The sequence below is a fragment of the Pseudophryne corroboree genome, chromosome 9 (assembly GCF_028390025.1).
Source record: "Pseudophryne corroboree isolate aPseCor3 chromosome 9, aPseCor3.hap2, whole genome shotgun sequence".
NCBI classification, from domain to species: Eukaryota; Metazoa; Chordata; class Amphibia; order Anura; family Myobatrachidae; genus Pseudophryne; species Pseudophryne corroboree.
Genome location: NC_086452.1, coordinates 355,264,284 through 355,285,354, shown reverse-complemented (window position 1 = coordinate 355,285,354; position 21,071 = coordinate 355,264,284). Strand labels below are relative to the sequence as shown.

At 47.2% G+C, this 21,071-nt stretch overlaps 1 protein-coding gene and 1 pseudogene across 4 annotated transcripts in view; both read left to right on the top strand.

The window, feature by feature from the left end:
• Positions 1 to 21,071, top strand: part of ATRIP (ATR interacting protein) — a 234,081-nt gene that overhangs the window by 148,403 nt on the left and 64,607 nt on the right. For all 4 annotated transcript variants that reach the window (XM_063940701.1, XM_063940698.1, XM_063940699.1 and 1 more), the window contains exon 10: positions 17,231 to 17,373. In XM_063940701.1, the coding sequence (XP_063796771.1) occupies positions 17,231 to 17,373 (143 nt within the window). The remainder of the gene's footprint in view (positions 1 to 17,230; positions 17,374 to 21,071) is intronic.
• Positions 18,049 to 18,168, top strand: LOC134964788 (5S ribosomal RNA; annotated as a pseudogene).

The window sequence follows — 21,071 nt, the reverse complement described above, 5'->3', positions numbered from 1 at the left end:
GAAGCCTTTCAAGGAAGGTGGTCGAATCAAGAATCCCTTCTCCCAATAAACATCCTGGAGCTAAGAGCCATATACAAAGGTCTTCTACAAGCAGCACACCTCCTGCAGGATCGGGCTGTTCAGGTGCAGTCGGACAACGTGACCACAGTGGCCTACATAAATCGACAAGGCGGAACGAAGAGCAGGGCTGCAATGTCATAGGTGTCAAGAATCCACCTCTGGGCAGAAAGACACGCGGTGGCGATGTCAGCGATCTTCTTTCTGAGAGTAGACAACTGGGAAGCAGACTTCCTCAGCAGGCACGATCTCTATCCAGGAGAGTGGGCCTCCACCTGGAGGTGGTCGAGGAGGTAACCGGTTGGTGGGGGGTTCCTCACATAGACATGATCGCCTCCCGCCTCAACAAGAAGCTGCGGAGGTACTGTTCCAGGTTGAGAGACCCGCAGGCTGTGGCGGTGGACGCACTGGTAACACCGTGGGTGTTCACATCAGTGTACGTGTTCCCTCCACTTCCTCTGATAGCAAAAGTTCTTCAACTGGTAAGAAGAGCAAAGGTTCTGGCAATCCTCATTGCTCTGGGCTGGCCAAGGAGGGCTTGGTACGCAGATCTGCTGGATCTTCTGCTGGAAGATCCAAGGCCCTTACCACTTTGGGAGGATCTGCTACTGCAGGGGCTGTTCCCTTATCAAGACTTACCTCGGCTACGTTTGACGGCATGGCGGTTGAACGCCAGATCTTAGCTCGGAAGGGTATCCCGAATGAGGTTATTCCTACCCTGATACAGGCTAGGAGGGGGGTAACGTTACCATCAAATTTGTAAAAAATGTGTTTCTTGGTGCGAATTTAAGAAATTTCCTGCGGTGGAGTTTCAACTTGGACGTTTTCTCCTTTCCTGCAAACAGGTGTGGATATGGGCCTGAGATTGGGCTCCATCAAGGTCCAGATCTCGGCTTTGTCCATTTTCTTCCTAAAACAATTGGCTGTCCTCCCTGAGGTTCAGACCTTTTTGAAAGGGGTTCTGCACATCCAGCCTCCCTTTGTGGCGCCGACGGCACCCTGGGATCTTGATGTGGTGTTGCAGTTCCTGCAATCGGCTTGGTTTGAGCCTCTACAGGAGGCTGACATCAAGATTCTCACGTGGAAGGCGGTCACTTTGTTGGCCTTAGCTTCTGCTCGACGCGTGTCGGAATTAGGGGCTTTGTCTTGTAGAATTCCCTATCTGATCTTCCATGAAGATAGGGGCGGAACTTAGGACTCGTCCGCAGTTCCTGCCTAAGGTTGTATCAGCTTTTCATATCAACCAACCTATTGTGGTGCCAGTGGCTACTGACTCCTCAATTGCTTCAAAGGCCTTGGATGTTGTGAGGGCTTTGAAGATTTATGTGAAGAGGACGGCTCGTCATAGAAATTCTGACTCTCTGTTTGTCCTCTATGATCCCATGAAAATTTGGTGTTCTGCTTCTAAGCAGTCGATTTCACACTGGATCAGGTTCACCATCCAGCATGCATATTCTACGGCAGGATTGCCGTGTCCAAAATCTGTAAAGACCCACTCTACTCGAAAGGTGGTCTCTTCCTGGGCGTCTCGGCTGTACAGCTTTTGCCGAGCAGCTACTTGGTCTGGGTCGAACACGTTTGCTAAGTTTTACAGGTTCGATACTTTGGCCTCTGACCTCAAGGTTGGTCAAGCAGTCTTGCAGGAGCCTCCGTGCTCTCCCTCCCATTCTGGGAGCTTTGGTACATCCCCATGGTACTAATATGGACCCCAGCATCCTCTAGGACGTAAGAGAAAATAGGATTTTAATTACCTACCGGTAAATCCTTTTCTCGTAGTCCGTAGAGGATGCTAGGCGACTGCCCAGCGCTTCGTTTCCTGCATTGGTTTTATAGTTCAGTACTGCCTGATTCCTAGGTAAATTCTGCGTTGTTTACTGTTTCAGTACTGTTTCAGCTGTTGCTGAGTTTCCGGCATGTTAGCCGGTTTGCCTGTTGTTTGAGCTGGTATGAATCTCGCCACTATCTGTGTATTTTCTTCTCTCGAAGTATGTCGTCTCCTCGGGCACAATTTCTAGACTGAGTCTGGTAAGAGGGGCATAGAGGGAGGAGCCAGCCCACACAGTGCCAGTGGCTCCTGGTGGAACTGTCTATAGCCCATGGTACTAATATGGACCCCAGCATCCTCTACGGACTATGAGAAAAGGATTTACCAGTAGGTAATTAAAATCCTTTTTTTTTTTTTCACTGCACCCCAAGGCCAAAAGTTTCTTATTGAGAAATTTATAAAGAAATATTAAATTAAGTAAATAGTGTTTATACAGATGGAGCCGCACTCATCTAGTGTGGCTACATCGCATACGTGCACTCCCGGCGTGACTAGGCGATCCGCCCGCCGGGGTGCATAGAGACGCTCTCCCATTCTAGTTAATAGGGCGCGTGCGTGTCCCAGATGGAGACACAAGACGATAGGCATGCCCAGGCACAAATGAAGCCATGATTAGCGTGGCTCTATCTGTATGTCATCCTTAGGTTCAATTGTGTGGTGAGGGACAAGATTTGCTTCTGTTTGTCCACATATATTATTGACAGCCACCAGCACTGGTTTTGCCTATTACATTGACCACCAATAATTTTAATCTATCCTTGGATACCAGCTCAGGACACTCCTGCAAGTGTCCCAAGGCACCCCAGTGTGCCACGGCACACAGTTTGAGAACCACTGATCTATGCAATGCAGTAGGGTGGTCAACATTTTTTACATATTGCATGGGTGCTCCCCATATGTTTTGCCATAGAGTTTAAAAAACAAAAACAAAAAAAAACTGGAATCATTATTACCATCAATTTTTCTTCCTTGAAATACTCCATAGTGCCCCGACAGATTGGGAAGGCTGTCAGAGGAGGAGACACTCTAACTTCTAGAGGTCTTTCATGCTTTTGTAATTTTGGCTTAAGGGGCCTACACATGGTGCAATATAACTACCGATATGGACGATATAGTCCATATAGGTAGAAAACATAGAGCATATCGCACCGTGGGTATACATCTTGCAATACTGATGCACGCGCTCATGGGGTTGGCGTCACAAAAATTAGACTGCAGGCAGGTCAATTTTGGCTAGAAAGTGTACAATATCGTTTTTTTTATCGTTTTTAGGGGGGGGATAGCGGCTCCGCAGGAGACAGGGCACAAAAAGTAAAGCTTTAGGATCAGGTGGTGTGCACTGGCTCCTCCCCCTATGACCCTCCTCCAGACTCCAGTTAGATTTTTGTGCCCGGCCGAGAAGGGTGCAATCTAGGTGGCTCTCCTAAAGAGCTGCTTAGACAAAGTTTAGCTAGGTTTTTTTATTTTACAGTGATTCCTGCTGGCAACAGGATCACTGCAGCGAGGGACTGAGGGGAGAAGGAGTCAGCTCACCTGCGTGCAGGATGGATTGGCTTCTTGGCTACTGGACATCAAGCTCCAGAGGGACGATCACAGGTACAGCCTGGATGGTCACCGGAGCCGCGCCGCCGGCCCCCTTGCAGATGCTGAAGTCAGAAGAGGTCCAGAATCGGCGGCTGAAGACTCCTGCAGTCTTCTAAAGGTAGCGCACAGCACTGCAGCTGTGCGCCATTTTCCTCTCAGCACACTTCACACGGCAGTCACTGAGGGTGCAGGGCGCTGGGAGGGGGGCGCCCTGGGAGGCAAATGAATACCTATAAAGGCTAAAAATACCTCACATATAGCCCCTAGAGGCTATATGGAGATATTTAACCCCTGCCTGATTTTTCTAAATAGCGGGAGACGAGCCCGCCAGAAAAGGGGCGGGGCCTATCTCCTCAGCACACGGCGCCATTTCCTCTCACAGCTCCGCTGGTCAGGACGGCTCCCAAGTCTCTCCCCTGCACTGCACTACAGAAACAGGGTAAAACAGAGAGGGGGGGGCAAATTTATGGCGATATTTTGATATAACAAAGCAGCTATAAGGGAGCACTTATTATAAGGCTATCCCTGATATATATATAGCGCTTTTGGTGTGTGCTGGCAAACTCTCCCTCTGTCTCCCCAAAGGGCTAGTGGGTCCTGTCTTCGTTAGGAGCATTCCCTGTGTGTCTGCTGTGTGTCGGTACGTGTGTGTCGACATGTATGAGGACGATATTGGTGTGGAGGCGGAGCAATTGCCAAATATGAGGATGTCACCCCCTAGGGAGTCGACACCAGAATGGATGCCTTTATTTATGGAACTACGGGATAGTGTCAACACGCTAAAGCAGTCGTTTGACGACATGAGGCGGCCGGACAATCAATTAGTGCCTGTCCAGGCGACTCAAACACCGTCAGGGGCTGTGAAACGCCCTTTGCCTCAGTCGGTCGACACAGACCCAGACGCAGGCACTGACTCCAGTGGTGACGGTGACGATTCAACCGTATTTTCCAGTAGGGCCACACGTTATATGATTTTGGCAATGAAGGAGGCGTTACATTAGCTGATACTACAGGTACCACTAAACAGGGTATTATGTGGGGTATGAAAAAACTACCTATAGTTTTTCCTGAATCAGAAGAATTAAATGACGTGTGTAATGAAGCGTGGGTTGCCCCTGATAAAAAGCTAATAATTTCAAAGAAATTATTGGCATTATACCCTTTCCCGCCAGAGGTTAGGGAGCGCTGGGAAACACCTCCTAGGGTGGACAAGGCGCTAACACGCTTATCTAAACAAGTGGCGTTACCCTCTCCTGAGACGGCCGCACTTAAAGATCCATCAGATAGGCGGATGGAAAATATCCAAAAAAGTATATACACACATGCAGGTGTTATACTACGACCAGCTGTAGCGACTGCCTGGATGGGCAGTGCTGGGGTAGTTTGGTCAGAGTCCCTGATTGAAAATATTGATACCCTGGACAGGGACAATATTTTACTGTCGTTAGAACAAATAAAGGATGCATTTCTTTATATGCGTGATGCACAGAGGGATATCTGCACACTGGCATCACGGGTAAGTGCTATGTCCATTTTGGCCAGAAGAGCTTTATGGACGCGACAGTGGACAGGCGATGCGGATTCAAAACGGCATATGGAAGTTTTGCCGTATAAAGGGGAGGAGTTATTTGGAGTCGGTCTATCAGATTTGGTGGCCACGGCTACAGCCGGGAAATCCACCTTTCTACCTCAAGTCACTCCCCAACAGAAAAAGGCACCGATTTTTCAACCGCAGCCCTTTCGTTCCTTTAAAAATAAGAGAGCAAAGGGCTATTCATATCTGCCACGAGGCAGAGGTCGAGGGAAGAGACAGCAACACGCAGCTCCTTCCCAGGAACAGAAGCCCTCCCCGGCTTCTACAAAAGCCTCAGCATGACGCTGGGGCTTCTCAAGCGGACTCGGGGACGGTGGGCGGTCGTCTCAAAAATTACAGCGCGCAGTGGGCTCACTCGCAGGTAGATCCCTGGATCCTGCAGATAATATCTCAAGGGTACAGGTTGGAATTAGAGACAGATCCACCTCGCCGTTTCCTGAAGTCTGCTTTACCAACGTCCCCCTCCGAAAGGGAGACGGTTTTGGAAGCCATTCACAAGCTGTACTCTCAGCAGGTGATAGTCAAGGTACCTCTTCTACAACAAGGGAAGGGGTATTATTCCACTCTTTTTGTGGTACCGAAGCCGGATGGCTCGGTAAGGCCTATTCTAAATCTGAAGTCCTTGAACCTGTACATAAAGAAGTTCAAGTTCAAGATGGAGTCACTCAGAGCAGTGATAGCGAACCTGGAAGAGGGGGACTTTATGGTATCCTTGGACATCAAGGATGCGTATCTCCACGTTCCAATTTACCCCTCACACCAGGGGTACCTCAGGTTCGTTGTACAAAACTGTCACTATCAGTTTCAGACGCTGCCGTTCGGATTGTCCACGGCACCTCGGATCTTTACAAAGGTAATGGCCGAGATGATGATTCTTCTTCGAAGAAAAGGCATATTAATTATCCCATACTTGGACGATCTCCTAATAAGGGCGAGGTCCAGAGAACAGCTAGAGATGGGATTAGCACTGTCTCAAGAAGTGCTAAAACAGCACGGGTGGATTCTGAATATTCCAAAATCCCAGTTAATGCCGACAACTCGTCTGCTGTTCCTAGGGATGATTCTGGACACGGTTCAGAAAAAGGTTTTTCTCCCGGAGGAAAAAGCCAAGGAGTTATCCGACCTTGTCAGGAACCTCCTAAAACCAGGAAAGGTGTCTGTACATCAATGCACAAGAGTCCTGGGAAAAATGGTGGCTTCTTACGAAGCAATTCCATTCGGCAGATTCCACGCAAGAATTTTCCAAAGGGATCTGTTGGACAAATGGTCAGGGTCGCATCTTCAGATGCACCTACGGATAACCCTGTCTCCAAGGACAAGGGTGTCTCTTCTGTGGTGGTTGCAGAGTCCTCATCTATTGGAGGGCCGCAGATTCGGCATACAGGATTGGATCCTGGTGACCACGGACGCCAGCCTGAGAGGCTGGGGAGCAGTCACACAAGGAAGAAACTTCCAGGGAGTATGGACGAGCCTGGAAACGTCTCTTCACATAAACATTCTGGAACTAAGAGCAATATACAATGCTCTAAGCCAGGCAGAACCTCTGCTTCAGGGAAAACCGGTGTTGATCCAGTCGGACAACATCACGGCAGTCGCCCATGTGAACAGACAGGGCGGCACAAGAAGCAGGAGTGCAATGGCAGAAGCTGCAAGGATTCTTCGCTGGGCAGAGAATCATGTGATAGCACTGTCAGCAGTGTTCATCCCGGGAGTGGACAACTGGGAAGCAGACTTCCTCAGCAGACACGATCTTCACCCGGGAGAGTGGGGACTTCATCCAGAAGTCTTCCACATGCTGGTAACCCGTTGGGAAAGACCAATGGTGGACATGATGGCGTCTCGCCTCAACAAAAAACTGGACAGGTATTGCGCCAGGTCAAGAGATCCGCAGGCAATAGCTGTGGACGCGCTGGTAACGCCTTGGGTGTACCAGTCGGTGTATGTGTTTCCTCCTCTGCCTCTCATACCAAAAGTATTGAGAATTATACGGCAAAGAGGCGTAAGAACGATACTAGTGGTTCCGGATTGGCCAAGAAGGACTTGGTACCCGGAACTTCAAGAGATGATCACGGAAGATCCGTGGCCTCTACCTCTAAGGAGGGACTTGCTTCAGCAGGGTCCCTGTCTGTTTCAAGACTTACCGCGGCTGCGTTTGACGGCATGGCGGTTGAACGCCGGATCCTAAAGGAAAAAGGCATGCCGGAAGAAGTCATTCCTACTTTGATTAAAGCAAGGAAGGAAGTAACCGTGCAACATTATCACCGAATTTGGCGAAAATATGTTGCGTGGTGCGAAGATCGGAGTGCTCCGACGGAGGAATTTCAACTGGGTCGATTCCTACATTTCCTGCAATCAGGATTGTCTATGGGTCTCAAATTGGGATCTATTAAGGTTCAAATTTCGGCCCTGTCGATTTTCTTTCAAAAAGAATTGGCTTCAGTCCCTGAAGTCCAGACCTTTGTTACGGGAGTGCTGCATATACAGCCTCCTGTGGTGCCTCCAGTGGCACCGTGGGATCTCAATGTGGTTTTGGACTTTCTAAAATCTCATTGGTTTGAACCACTAAATAAGGTGGATTTGAAATATCTCACTTGGAAAGTGACCATGCTTCTAGCCCTGGCTTCTGCCAGGAGAGTATCAGAATTGGCAGCTTTATCTTACAAAAGCCCATATCTGATTTTCCATTCGGACAGGGCAGAACTGCGGACTCGTCCGCATTTTCTCCCTAAGGTGGTGTCAGCATTTCATCTGAACCAGCCTATTGTAGTGCCTGCGGCTACAAGTGACTTGGAGGACTCCAAGTTACTGGACGTTGTCAGAGCATTAAAAATATATATTGCAAGGACAGCTGGAGTCAGAAAATCTGACTCGTTGTTTATATTGTATGCACCCAACAAGATGGGTGCTCCTGCGTCTAAGCAGACGATTGCTCGTTGGATCTGTAGCACAATCCAACTTGCACATTCTGTGGCAGGCCTGCCACAGCCTAAATCTGTAAAGGCCCACTCCACAAGGAAGGTGGGCTCATCTTGGGCGGCTGCCCGAGGGGTCTCGGCATTACAACTTTGCCGAGCAGCTACGTGGTCAGGGGAGAACACGTTTGTAAAATTTTACAAATTTGATACTCTGGCTAAGGAGGACCTGGAGTTCTCTCATTCGGTGCTGCAGAGTCATCCGCACTCTCCCGCCCGTTTGGGAGCTTTGGTATAATCCCCATGGTCCTTTCAGGAACCCCAGCATCCACTAGGACGATAGAGAAAATAAGATTTTACTTACCGATAAATCTATTTCTCGGAGTCCGTAGTGGATGCTGGGCGCCCATCCCAAGTGCGGATTATCTGCATAAATTGTACATAGTTATTGTTAACTAATTCGGGTTATTGTTGAAGGAAGCCATCTTTCAGAGGCTCCGCTGTTATCATACTGTTAACTGGGTTTAGATCACAGGTTGTACGGTGTGATTGGTGTGGCTGGTATGAGTCTTACCCGGGATTCAAAATCCTCCCTTATTGTGTACGCTCGTCCGGGCACAGTACCTAACTGGAGTCTGGAGGAGGGTCATAGGGGGAGGAGCCAGTGCACACCACCTGATCTGAAAAAGCTTTACTTTTTGTGCCCTGTCTCCTGCGGAGCCGCTATTCCCCATGGTCCTTTCAGGAACCCCAGCATCCACTACGGACTCCGAGAAATAGATTTATCGGTAAGTAAAATCTTATTTTTTAGTATAGTCAAAATTGTATATAGTCAAAATTGAACATAGCAAAAATCGCACCATGTGTATAGTGAATATCGGTGGTTCTGGGCTCTGGGGAGTTCAAGGAAAATCGCAAAATCGGCGCTTATCCAGAATCGCACTGTGTACCCGGCTTAAGGAATTATACATAATAACTTGCATGGCATATTTAATGGAAACAAAATGAAACCCAGTTTGTTTCCGTGCCACCTAGGGTTTTAAAACATAGTAAAATCCAAATGCATAATATCCCATAACCTAACCAATTGCACTACACAGCTGAATGCACTTGTCACCTGATTTGTTCTAAAAACAAAACGTCTATTGAAAAGGAAGTATACTAATGGATAGGCTATCATCTGCCTGTAAAGTACTGTGCTGGATCCAGAGCATCTCCCCCCACACACACACACCTTCTGCTTCAGTTTACTTTCATGCTTCCATCCACCAGCATCTGCTGGGAATCACAACACTGGTTCTGAGTCATTTAGTCCACCGAAACCTTCAACTGAATATTTCTGCAGACGTAGCCACAAGCAGATGTGTCCTTAAACACAGAGCCTCGAAGCGCCGTGCGGCGTGAGACTCCCGGTACATACAGCTGTGCAAGTGTTGCATATAAAATTAGTCCGTGCAGTCTCGTTAAGCTGTTTTGTTTCATCTGAATGTTTAATGTGTTACAAAGATGCACATTTGATATAATCATAACAAATGAACATCATACAAACACAGTTTGTTCAGATGCGTATCTACTAGAGTTGCTAGCTGTCCATGAACTTGCCATTAGTGAGAAAGAAATTAGGTCAGTGAAGTAGAACACCCCTTTTGATGCTACAGTACTATATAAACCAGAGCACCATATCAATGATTTTGAAGTTCTAAATACTGTATGCTAATGAGTTTAGCTGTAGTAGGTACTGACCGTACTGTTGTCTGTGCCTGCTAACATCAATGTCCTTCACCTGGTGAAACTAGAAAAAAGGAGCCACAGAAAGGAGTCTATATGCTTCCGTATTAGTTCCAGTCTGCAGCTTTTATTAACCACACTTGCTAATCAATAAGTGAATTGCAACCTGCATTTAATCTGCAGCAAACACCATAGACCAGGGGTGGGCAATTATTTCAGCTGGGGGGCCACTTAACACTTCCAGTGAATAGTCGAGGGCCACACACAAAATATCTTGTAAATCGGGTCTGAACTGCACCGCAATGTGTAGGCGCGTCGGTCCGCAGCGACGGGATGGTACGAACAAAGCGATCGCACGGTGATTGAGAGGAAGAGGACGTTTGTGGGTGGCAATTGACCATTTTAGAGGATTGTCCGTAAAAACGCAGGCGGGACCTGGCGTTTGAAAGGGAAGGTTTCTGACGTCCGCTCCGGTCTCGATCATCGCACTGGAAGAGTAAGTCCTGGGCTGTGCAGAGACTGCACAAACTTTTGTTTGTGCAGCTCTCTGTAGATGCGATCACACCCCTGCACAGCGACTACCCCCTCCCCTGTAGGCGGTGACTACCTGATCGCAGCAGTGCAAAAATCGCCTGCTAGTGATCAGGTCTGAATTAGGCCCATAGTTATGTATATAACAATAAAAATATAGTGTGTGTGTGTATATATATATATATATAACACTATAAAAACATACACCACAATATACATTAAATACGTAATTTTCTCTAACGTCCTAGTGGATGCTGGGGACTCCGAAAGGACCATGGGGAATAGCGGCTCCGCAGGAGACTGGGCACAAAAGTAAAAGCTTTAGGACTACCTGGTGTGCACTGGCTCCTCCCCCTATGACCCTCCTCCAAGCCTCAGTTAGATTTTTGTGCCCGAACGAGAAGGGTGCAATCTAGGTGGCTCTCCTGAGCTGCTTAGAGTAAAAGTTTAAATTAGGTTTTTTATTTTCAGTGAGTCCTGCTGGCAACAGGCTCACTGCATCGAGGGACTAAGGGGAGAAGAAGCGAACTCACCTGCGTGCAGAGTGGATTGGGCTTCTTAGGCTACTGGACATTAGCTCCAGAGGGACGATCACAGGCCCAGCCATGGATGGGTCCCAGAGCCACGCCGCCGTCCCCCTTACAGAGCCAGAAGAGCAGAAGAGGTCCGGAAAATCGTCGGCAGAAGACGTCCTGTCTTCAATAAGGTAGCGCACAGCACCGCAGCTGTGCGCCATTGCTCTCAGCACACTTCACACTCCGGTCACTGAGGGTGCAGGGCGCTGGGGGGGGGCGCCCTGAGACGCAATAAAAATACCTTATATGGCAAAAAAAATACATCACATATAGCTCCTGGGCTATATGGATGCATTTAACCCCTGCCAGGATACATAGAAAAATGGGAGATAAGGGGGCGGAGCCTATCTCCTCAGCACACTGGCGCCATTTTCCCTCACTGCTCCGTTGGAGGGAAGCTCCCTGGCTCTCCCCTGCAGTCACTACACTACAGAAAGGGTTAAAAAAAGAGAGGGGGGCACTAATTAGGCGCAGTATAAACAATACAGCAGCTATAAGGGGAAAAACACTTATATAAGGTTATCCCTGTATATATATAGCGCTCTGGTGTGTGCTGGCAAACTCTCCCTCTGTCTCCCCAAAGGGCTAGTGGGGTCCTGTCCTCTATCAGAGCATTCCCTGTGTGTGTGCTGTATGTCGGTACGTTTGTGTCGACATGTATGAGGAGAAAAATGATGTGGAGACGGAGCAGATTGCCTGTAATAGTGATGTCACCCCCTAGGGGGTCGACACCTGAGTGGATGAACTGTTGGAAGGAATTACGTGACAGTGTCAGCTCTGTATAAAAGACAGTGGTTGACATAAGACAGACGGCTACTCAGCTTGTGCCTGTCCAGACGTCTCATAGGCCGTCAGGGGCTCTAAAGCGCCCGTTACCTCAGATGGCAGATATAGACGCCGACACGGATACTGACTCCAGTGTCGACGGTGAAGAGACAAATGTGACTTCCAGTAGGGCCACACGTTTCATGATTGAGGCAATGAAAAATGTTTTACACATTTCTGATAATACAAGTACCACCAAAAAGGGGTATTATGTTCAGTGAGGAAAAACTACCTGTAGTTTTCCTGAATCTGAGAAATTAAATGAGGTGTGTGATGATGCGTGGGTTTCCCCCGATAACAACTGATAATTTCTAAAATGTTATTGGCATTATATCCTTTCCCGCCAGAGGTTAGGGTGCGTTGGGAAACACCCCCTAGGGTGGATAAAGCGCTCACACGCTTGTAAGGGCTCTACCCTCTCCTGAGATGGCCGCCCTTAAGGATCCTGCTGATAGAAAGCAGGAGGGTATCCTAAAATGTATTTACACACATACTGGTGTTATACTGCGACCAGCAATCGCCTCAGCCTGGATGTGCAGTGCTGGGTTGGCGTGGTCGGATTCCCTGACTGAAAATATTGATACCCTAGATAGGGACAGTATATTATTGCCTATAGAGCATTTAATAGATGCATTTCTATATATGCGTGATGCACAGTGGAATATTTGCCGACTGGCATCAAGTCTAAGTGCGTTGTCCATTTCTACCAGTAGAGGGTTATGGACACGACAGTGGTCAGGTGATGCGGATTTCAAACGGCATTTGGAAGTATTGCCTTATTAAGGAGAGGAGTTATTTGGGGTCGGTCTTTCAGACCTGGTGGCCACGGCAACAGCTGGGAAATCCACGTTTGTACCCCAGGTCGCCTCTCAACATGAGAAGACGCCGTATTATCAGGCGCAGTCTTTTCGTGGACAAGCGGGCAAAAGGTTCCTCATTTCTGCCCCGTGACAGAGGGTGAGGAAAAAGGCTGCAGAAATCAGCCAGTTCCCAGGAACAGAAACCCTCTCCCGCCTCTGCCAAGCCCTCAGTATGACGCTGGGGCTTTACAAGCAGAATCAGGCACGGTGGGGGGACCCGTCTCAATGAATTTCAGCGCGCAGTGGGCTCACTCGCAAGTAGACCCCTGGATCCTTCAGGTGATATCTAAGGGGTACAAATTGGAATTCGAGACGTCTCCCCCTCGCCGTTTCCTAAAGTCGGCTTTACCGATGTCTCCTTCTGACAGGGAGACAGTTTTGGAAGCCATTCACAAGCTGTATTCCCAGGAGGTGATAATCAAGGTACCCCTCCTGCAACAGGGAACGGGGTATTATTCCACACTGTTGTGGTACCGAAGCCGGACGGCTCGGTGAGACCGATTCTAAATCTAAAATCTTTGAACACTTACATACAGAGGTTCAAATTCAAGATTGAGTCACTCAGAGCAGTGATTGCGAACCTGGAAGAAGGGGACTACATGATGTCTCGGGACATCAAGGATGCTTACCTTCATGTCCAAATTTACCCTTCTCACCAAGGGTACCTCAGGTTTATGGTACAGAACTGTCACTATCAGTTCAGACGCTGCCGTATGGATGGTCCACGGCACCCCGGGTCTTTACCAAGGTAATGGCCGAAATAATGATATTCCTTCGAAGGAAGTGAATTTTAGTTATCCCTTACTTGGACAATTCCCTGATAAGGGTAAGATCCAGGGAACAGTTGGAGGTCGGTGTAGCACTATCTCAGGTAGTGTTGCGGCAGCACGATTGGATTCTCAATATTCCAAAAATCGCAGCTGGTTCCGACGACTCGTCTTCTGTTCCTAGGGATGATCCTGGACACAGTCCAGAAAAAGGTGTTTCTTTCGGAGGAGAAAGCCAGGGAGTTATCCGAGCTAGTCAGGAACCTCCTAAAACCGAGCCAAGTCTCAGTGCATCAATGCACAAGGGTTCTGGGTAAAATGGTGGCTTCCTACGAAGCAATCCCATTCGGCAGATTCCACGCAAGAACTTTCCAGTGGGACCTGCTGGACAAATTGGTCCGGGTCGCATCTTCAGATGCATCAGCGGATAACCCTGTCACCAAGAACAAGGGTGTCCCTCCTGTGGTGGTTGCAGAGTGCTCATCTTCTAGAGGGCCGCAGATTCGGCATTCAGGACTGGGTCCTGGTGACCACGGATGCCAGCCTGCGAGGCTGGGGAGCAGTCACACAGGGAAGGAATTTCCAGGGCTTATGGTCAAGCCTGGAGACATCACTTCACATAAATATCCTGAAGCTAAGGGCCATTTACAATGCTCTAAGCTTAGCAAGACCTCTGCTTCAAGGTCAGCCGGTGTTGATCCAGTCGGACAACATCACGGCAGTCACCCACGTAAACAGACAGGGTGGCACAAGAAGCAGGAGGGCAATGGCAGAAGCTGCAAGGATTCTTCGCTGGGCGGAAAATCATGTGATAGCACTGTCAGCAATCCCGGGAGTGGACAACTGGGAAGCAGACTTCCTCAGCAGACACGACCTCCACCCGGGAGAGTGGGGACTTCACCCAGAAATCTTCCACATGATTATAAACCGTTGGGAAAAACTCGACAGGTATTGCGCCAGGTCAAGGGACCCTCAGGCAATAGCTGTAGACGCTCTGGTAACACCGTGGGTGTACCAGTCAGTGTATGTGTTCCCTCATCTGCCTCTCATACCCAAGGTACTGAGATTGATAAGATGGAGAGGAGTAAGCACTATATTCGTGGCTCCGGATTGGCCAAGAAGGACTTGGTAACCGGAACTTCAAAAGATGCTCACGGAGGATCCGTGGCCTCTACCTCTAAGAAGGGACCTGCTTCAGCAAGGACCCTGTCTGTTCCAAGACTTACCGCGACTGCATTTGACGGCATGGCGGTTGAACGCCGGATCCTGAAGGAAAAAAGGCATTCCGGATGAGGTCAACCCTATCCTGATCAAAGCCAGGAAGGATGTAACCGCAAAACATTATCACCGCATTTGGCAAAAATATGTTGCGTGGTGCGAGGCCAGTAAGGCCCGACGGAGGAAATTCAACTGGGTCGATTCCTACATTTCCTGCAAACAGGAGTGTCTATGGGCCTGAAATTGGGGTCCATTAAGGTTCAAATTTCGGCCCTCCCTAAGTTTCTCCCTAAGGTGGTTTCAGCGTTTCACCTGAACCAACCTATTGTGGTGCCTGCGGCTACTAGGGACTTGGAGGACTCCAAGTTGCTAGATGTTGTCAGGGCCCTGAAAATATATGTTTCCAGGACGGCTGGAGTCAGAAAATCTGACTCGCTGTTTATCCTGTATGCACCCAACAAGCTGGGTGCTCCTGCTTCTAAGCAGACTATTGCTCGTTGGAATTGTAGTACAATTCAGCTTGCACATTCTGTGGCAGGCCTGCCACAGCCAAAAATCTGTAAATGCCCACTCCACAAGGAAGATGGGCTCATCTTGGGCGGCTGCCCGAGGGGTCTCGGCTTTACAACTTTGCCGAGCAGCTACTTGGTCAGGGGCAAACACGTTTGCTAAATTCTACAAATTTGATACCCTGGCTGAGGAGGACCTGGAGTTCTCTCATTCGGTGCTGCAGAGTCATCCGCACTCTCCCGCCCGTTTGGGAGCTTTGGTATAATCCCCATGGTCCTTTCGGAGTCCCCAGCATCCACTAGGACGTTAGAGAAAATAAGAATTTACTTACCGATAATTCTATTTCTCATAGTCCGTAGTGGATGCTGGGCGCCCATCCCAAGTGCGGATTGTCTGCAATACTTGTACATAATTATTGTTACAAAAATCGGGTTATTATTGTTGTGAGCCATCTTTTCAGAGGCTCCTCTGTTATCATGCTGTTAACTGGGTTCAGATCACAAGTTGTACGGTGTGATTGGTGTGGCTGGTATGAGTCTTACCCGGGATTCAAAATCCTTCCTTATTGTGTACGCTCGTCCGGGCACAGTATCCTAACTGAGGCTTGGAGGAGGGTCATAGGGGTTGGAGCCAGTGCACACCAGGTAGTCCTAAAGCTTTTACTTTTGTGCCCAGTCTCCTGCGGAGCCGCTATTCCCCATGGTCCTTTCGGAGTCCCCAGCATCCACTACGGACTATGAGAAATAGAATTATCGGTAAGTAAATTCTTATTTTTTACGGGCAAAATACAAAATGTCTAAAAAAAAGTAATCCAGTAATAAAAAAAAACAAAAACAAAACAGTGCTGAAAACAAACAGCATTCTGTGTAATGCAGGTATTCACAGCTCCTGTCTCTCCCTGGGCACAGTTACTAGCTCCCCCCCATCCTCTCCTGGACCCATATAGCAGTCTCTACCCCCCTCCCCGCTGGACCTATATAGCAGTCTCTATCCTCCCCTAAACCCATATAGCAGTCCCTCCCCTCCTAACCAACCCTCCCCTCCCCTGAACCTATATAGCAGCTTTTAAAGTTAAGCATAGATCCCTTTACCTTTTTTCACAGTGGCAGATCCGCTGCCTGATCCCCGCTGCCCGCTGTGCCGCACGGAGTCACTGCTGCCCGCTCCTGCCGTGGCCCCGCCCCCGTGCCGCCCAGCGCCTGACCCCACAGTGGAAATCCCGGTCAGCAGACCCAGTGACGTGACCGGGATTTCCTCTGCGGCGCCGCTTCTGGGAGCTAGGTAGCGCAATGACGAGCGGCTCAGCCAGTCGGGCCGCTTGTCATTGCACACTGGTGTGGGACTGCGGGGCCGGACAGTATCGGTTCCCACCCCTACCATAGACAGTCATGCCAGTGCCCCCCACAGACTGGTGCATGTGGAGTGACAATGAATGCTTGGTAAACATTGCATGGAGGTTCAATATGCAGTCAACACAGCACAGTGGGGCAGATGTATTAACCTGGAGACGGCATAAGGAAGTGATAAAGCAGTGAAAAATGCAAGGTGATAGACGCACCAGCCAATCAACTCCTAACTGTTAATTTACATATTGGAGCTGACTGGCTGGTGCATTTATCACCTTGTATTTATCACTGGTTTATAACTTCCTTATGCCTTCTCCAGGTTAATACATCTGCCCCAATGTATCTATTCTGCATTTTCCACACTACGTAAAATCTAAGTCCTACACACTGACACATCACTGTATTACATGATGGGGATTGTTGGTTATATATTATGTATTAGATTTTCTTAGTTTATATTGCACAAAATATCAAGAGTTCGTTGGGTTTTATTTAAGCTCTATTGGATGCAGTTAATTTGCCAGCAGTCGGGATCCCGACGGTCAGGATATCAACGCCAGAATCTCGGCTGCTGACAATACCGAAAGCCATAATCCCAGTTCACAGGGGCTATTCCCACTCGTGTGTGCCCACAACACCCATAGAGTGGGAATAGAACCTGTGGCGAGCGATCGAGCCCGCAGCATGGCGAGCACAGCAAGACCGCAAGGGTACTCTTTGCACTCACCCTGCTGACGGCATACTTATGGCCAGGATGCCGTTGTCTGGATACTGACGGTCGGCATCATGACCGTCGGTAAATCATACTGAACCCAGCTCTTTAATTATTGTGAGGAATAATGTAGTATTTTAGTTACTTTATTACTATTGCTCAGCCTAACTATGCCTCTGTTTCCAGTTTCCAGGTTTTATTTACGTCTCCTGTGCTGCTCCAGTGCCTCTCTACAGATGCTCCCCTCCCTGTGGCCCACAAAGCTGTTAGACTATTAGCTCTCCTCGCTGATCACCATAGACTGGCGAGCCTCTTCTGTTCCTGCTCAGGTCAGTGGCTCTTGCGATTGTCCACAAGATACTGTAGAAAGGAGTGGCACTGGTTGGTGCTATCTGCGGATTTGTTGAAGGCAAAAATTACACAGAAGATTATTTTTGAAGGGCAAACTACCACTGTACAGCAGTGTTTTGGACCTTACTTTAATTTATGCATATATGAATTTCCTTGGTATCAGAACTTGGCACAGGTAGAGAGGTGAAGTTGAGTAAAGTAGAGGTAAAATATGGAGTGGAACAGCAGTGCAGAAGCAAGATTTCATTGGGAGAAGCGAGTTAATCTAAATTAGATACAGTTGTAAAGAGTGCTCTTCTCCTTCTCTACAAAACGGCTTGGATTTAACTCCACCTCAGAGCTGGGGTCTCATGGCTGCATGTGCGCTCTATTTACAGTACTAACACACTTCAAACAAAATCACCACATACAGTTAAGGCCCATACACACTTGACGATAAAATGAGCGACGTCGTTCATTTCAGCCCTCATCATCGACGTCGCTCATTATATCGTCAAGTGTGTATGCATCCGACGACCACCGATGCGCGGCCCCGCGGGACGTTAACGACCCTCGCTTATCTGTGGAGCATGTATGCTCAATTTCCACTATGGTTGCAAATATTGAACTCGCCTTTTTTAGTCTCCTAGGTGACTAAAAAAGGCGAGTTCAATATTTGCGGTCATACCTCACTGGAGATGCCCAATCTCTTCTGACCTTGGAAGCTAAGCAGTGAAAGGCCGGGTCAGTAACAGGATGGGAGACCACCTTTGAACACCCTGGTACTGCAATAAATTGACTCCCGAATAGATTGTCACCTAGACCAATGCCACAAGGTATACTTTTTTACATGACAAATGATTTAATTCTCTGCGACCCAAATGATCCATAATGGATATATGCAGAACAAATGATGGTCACATTCTACATGAGGAATAATATGTAATGTTATATTATTTTTGGTACCACGGTTATTAATTTCCGGCAATTAGTAAATTGTGATATTGTGATCACTTATGATCAATATTTTACGTTCATATGTTCGCGAGGCTAATTCACTCTTATATTTGTACTCCTTAAATTCAACTTGAAAATACTATCTAATAAAATCGATTTTACCAGTGATGTTATAACCTTAAACCTCTGAATTAGAGTGCTCCCAAAAAAGAGTCTACTTTCCAAACACCTCTCTGTTTGGTTATTTTTCTGTTAACCATTTTTTGACTCAAGGGAGCACCACTGAAAGCAACAAGAATATGTACAGGGACTATAATTTTTCCAATTACATATGTTTGCTGTATTGAGAAGCAATTCAGGAATAATTTAGTTTTTCAGAGGTCATTTTCTGTTCAAATATTGTACTTGTGCGGTTCCCAATACCCTTTTCTTTCAAAACACCACAAGGGTGTGTAAGGGTTAAGGGGGTGTAGCCCCTTATGGCGATGAATCACCTAGTTTTTAATAAATAAATAAAAATCCCTCTCCATCGATCTGATAATGTCGAAAGAACACCCATAGAAAAACAAATTACAGATTTGTCCTCGTACATCTTTGCTGCAGTCATGCCAAATAGCATCTTTTGGCACGCCAGGTCACTTGAGAATCTTCTAGCAACAGGTGTCTTTTTTTGCCTAAATTGCTTCTTAGTTGCAATTACGTGTAGAATGCACAAGGAGATTGTGCTGATTAATTTGATGTATGCCACTTGTATATCTGTATGCGACTGAGTCTTTGAATCTTTACACAAAGTGCTACAATGGAGGAGCCACAGCTTTTGTCCAATACAAGTTCTGTTCTGCTTCATATACAGACTCAGTCACACACAATATACAAGCGTCAAATTAATCAGAACAGGTTCCTTGTGCGTCCTAGTCACATTGTTAGCAGAGTTTTCATGGGACCTGATGGCTCATTAACGCCAGGCATCTCACACTGCATGGCGCATTGAAGCTAGCTGTATGAGTATACATCTGTACTTCCAATACTAAATGATAATAGCCATGAGTTCTAGTCAGCCAATCACTAGCCAGGTAATTACGTGTGATTGCCCTACTGTTGAATGGGAATCCTTGGGAGGATCATTGGGAATTGTATAAATTTATTATTATTATTTTTTTTATTTGGAATTAAGCAGTGGGGGGCTGATACTGAGGTGGAAGCTAATAATAATAATAAAAATAGCAAGTAACATAGTATCTGAGGTTGAAAAAAGACAATTGTCCATCGAGTTCAACCTATTTGTGGTCTCCTATGCATGATGATTTGACTAAAGTTTCTGACTGATGCTGCTGTCAGCCGTTACATTTTATCCCTATTTATAGTAACTATAATGCATGACTATGCACCATGCCCCTGGATATCCTTATCCATTAGGAATTTATCTAACCCATTCTTAAAGGTGTTGACAGATTCCGCCATTACAACTCCCTCGGGCAGGGAATTCCAAACATGTATTGTCCTTACCGTGAAAAAGCCTTTACGCCGTATTGTGCGGAATCTCCTCTCCTCTAACCTGAGCGAGTGTCCACGAGTCCTCTGTGTTGATCTAACCAAAAACAGGTCCCGCGCAAGCTCTGTGTATTGTCCCCTTATATATTTGTAAATGTTGATCATATCCCCTCTTAGTCTCCACTTTTCCAATGTAAACATGCCTAGTCTTTCAAGCCTTTCCTTGTATTCCATCGTCTCCATGCCCTTAATTAGTTTGGTTGCCCTCCTCTGTACCTTTTCAAGCTCCAGGATATCCTTTTTGTAGTACGGTGCCCAGAATTGTACACAGTATTCAAGGTGTGGCCTCACTAGTGATTTATATAACGGGAGTATAATACTCTCGTCCCTAGCATCAATACCCCGTTTTATGCATGCTAATATCTTATTAGCCTTCTTTGCTGCAGTCCTACTTTGGGTACTACTGCTTAGCTTGCTATCTATGAGGACACCTAAGTCCTTTTCCAGTACAGAATCCCCTAATTTTACCCCATTTAGTAGGTAGGTGTAATTTATGTTCTTGTTACCACAGTGCATTACCTTACACTTGTCTGTGTTGAAGCGCATTCTCCATTTGGCTGCCCATGCTTCTAATTTAACTAAGTCGTTCTGAAGAGACTCGGCATCCTCCTCTGTATTTATAGCCTTACACAATTTGGTATCATCTGCAAAAATTGACACCATGCTCTCTAGACCTTCTGTTAGGTCGTTAATGAAAATATTGAACAATAGCGGTCCTAATACTGAGCCTTGCGGCACACCACTTAGCACTTCAGTCCAAGTTGAAAAAGATCCATTAACCACAACGCGCTGCTTCCTATTATCTAACCAGTTTTTGACCCAAGTGCATATTGTGCTTCCTAGCCCTGATTCTTGTAGCTTGTAGATAAGTCTCATGTGTGGTACAGTATCGAACGCTTTGGCAAAGTCTAAAAAGATTACATCCACGTCTTTACCCTGATCTAGGTTTGCGCTTACTGTTTCATAAAAGCCAAGTAATTTGGTTTGACAGGATCTGTCCTTCATAAACCCATGTTGATTCCTTTTAATGACCTTATTGGTTTCAAGGAACTTCTGAATACTATCTCTTAGAATACCTTCCAATACTTTCCCCACTATAGATGTAAGACTAACTGGTCTATAATTACCTGGTTCAGCTTTACTTCCCTTTTTAAATATAGGCACTACTTCCGCTATACGCCAGTCTTTG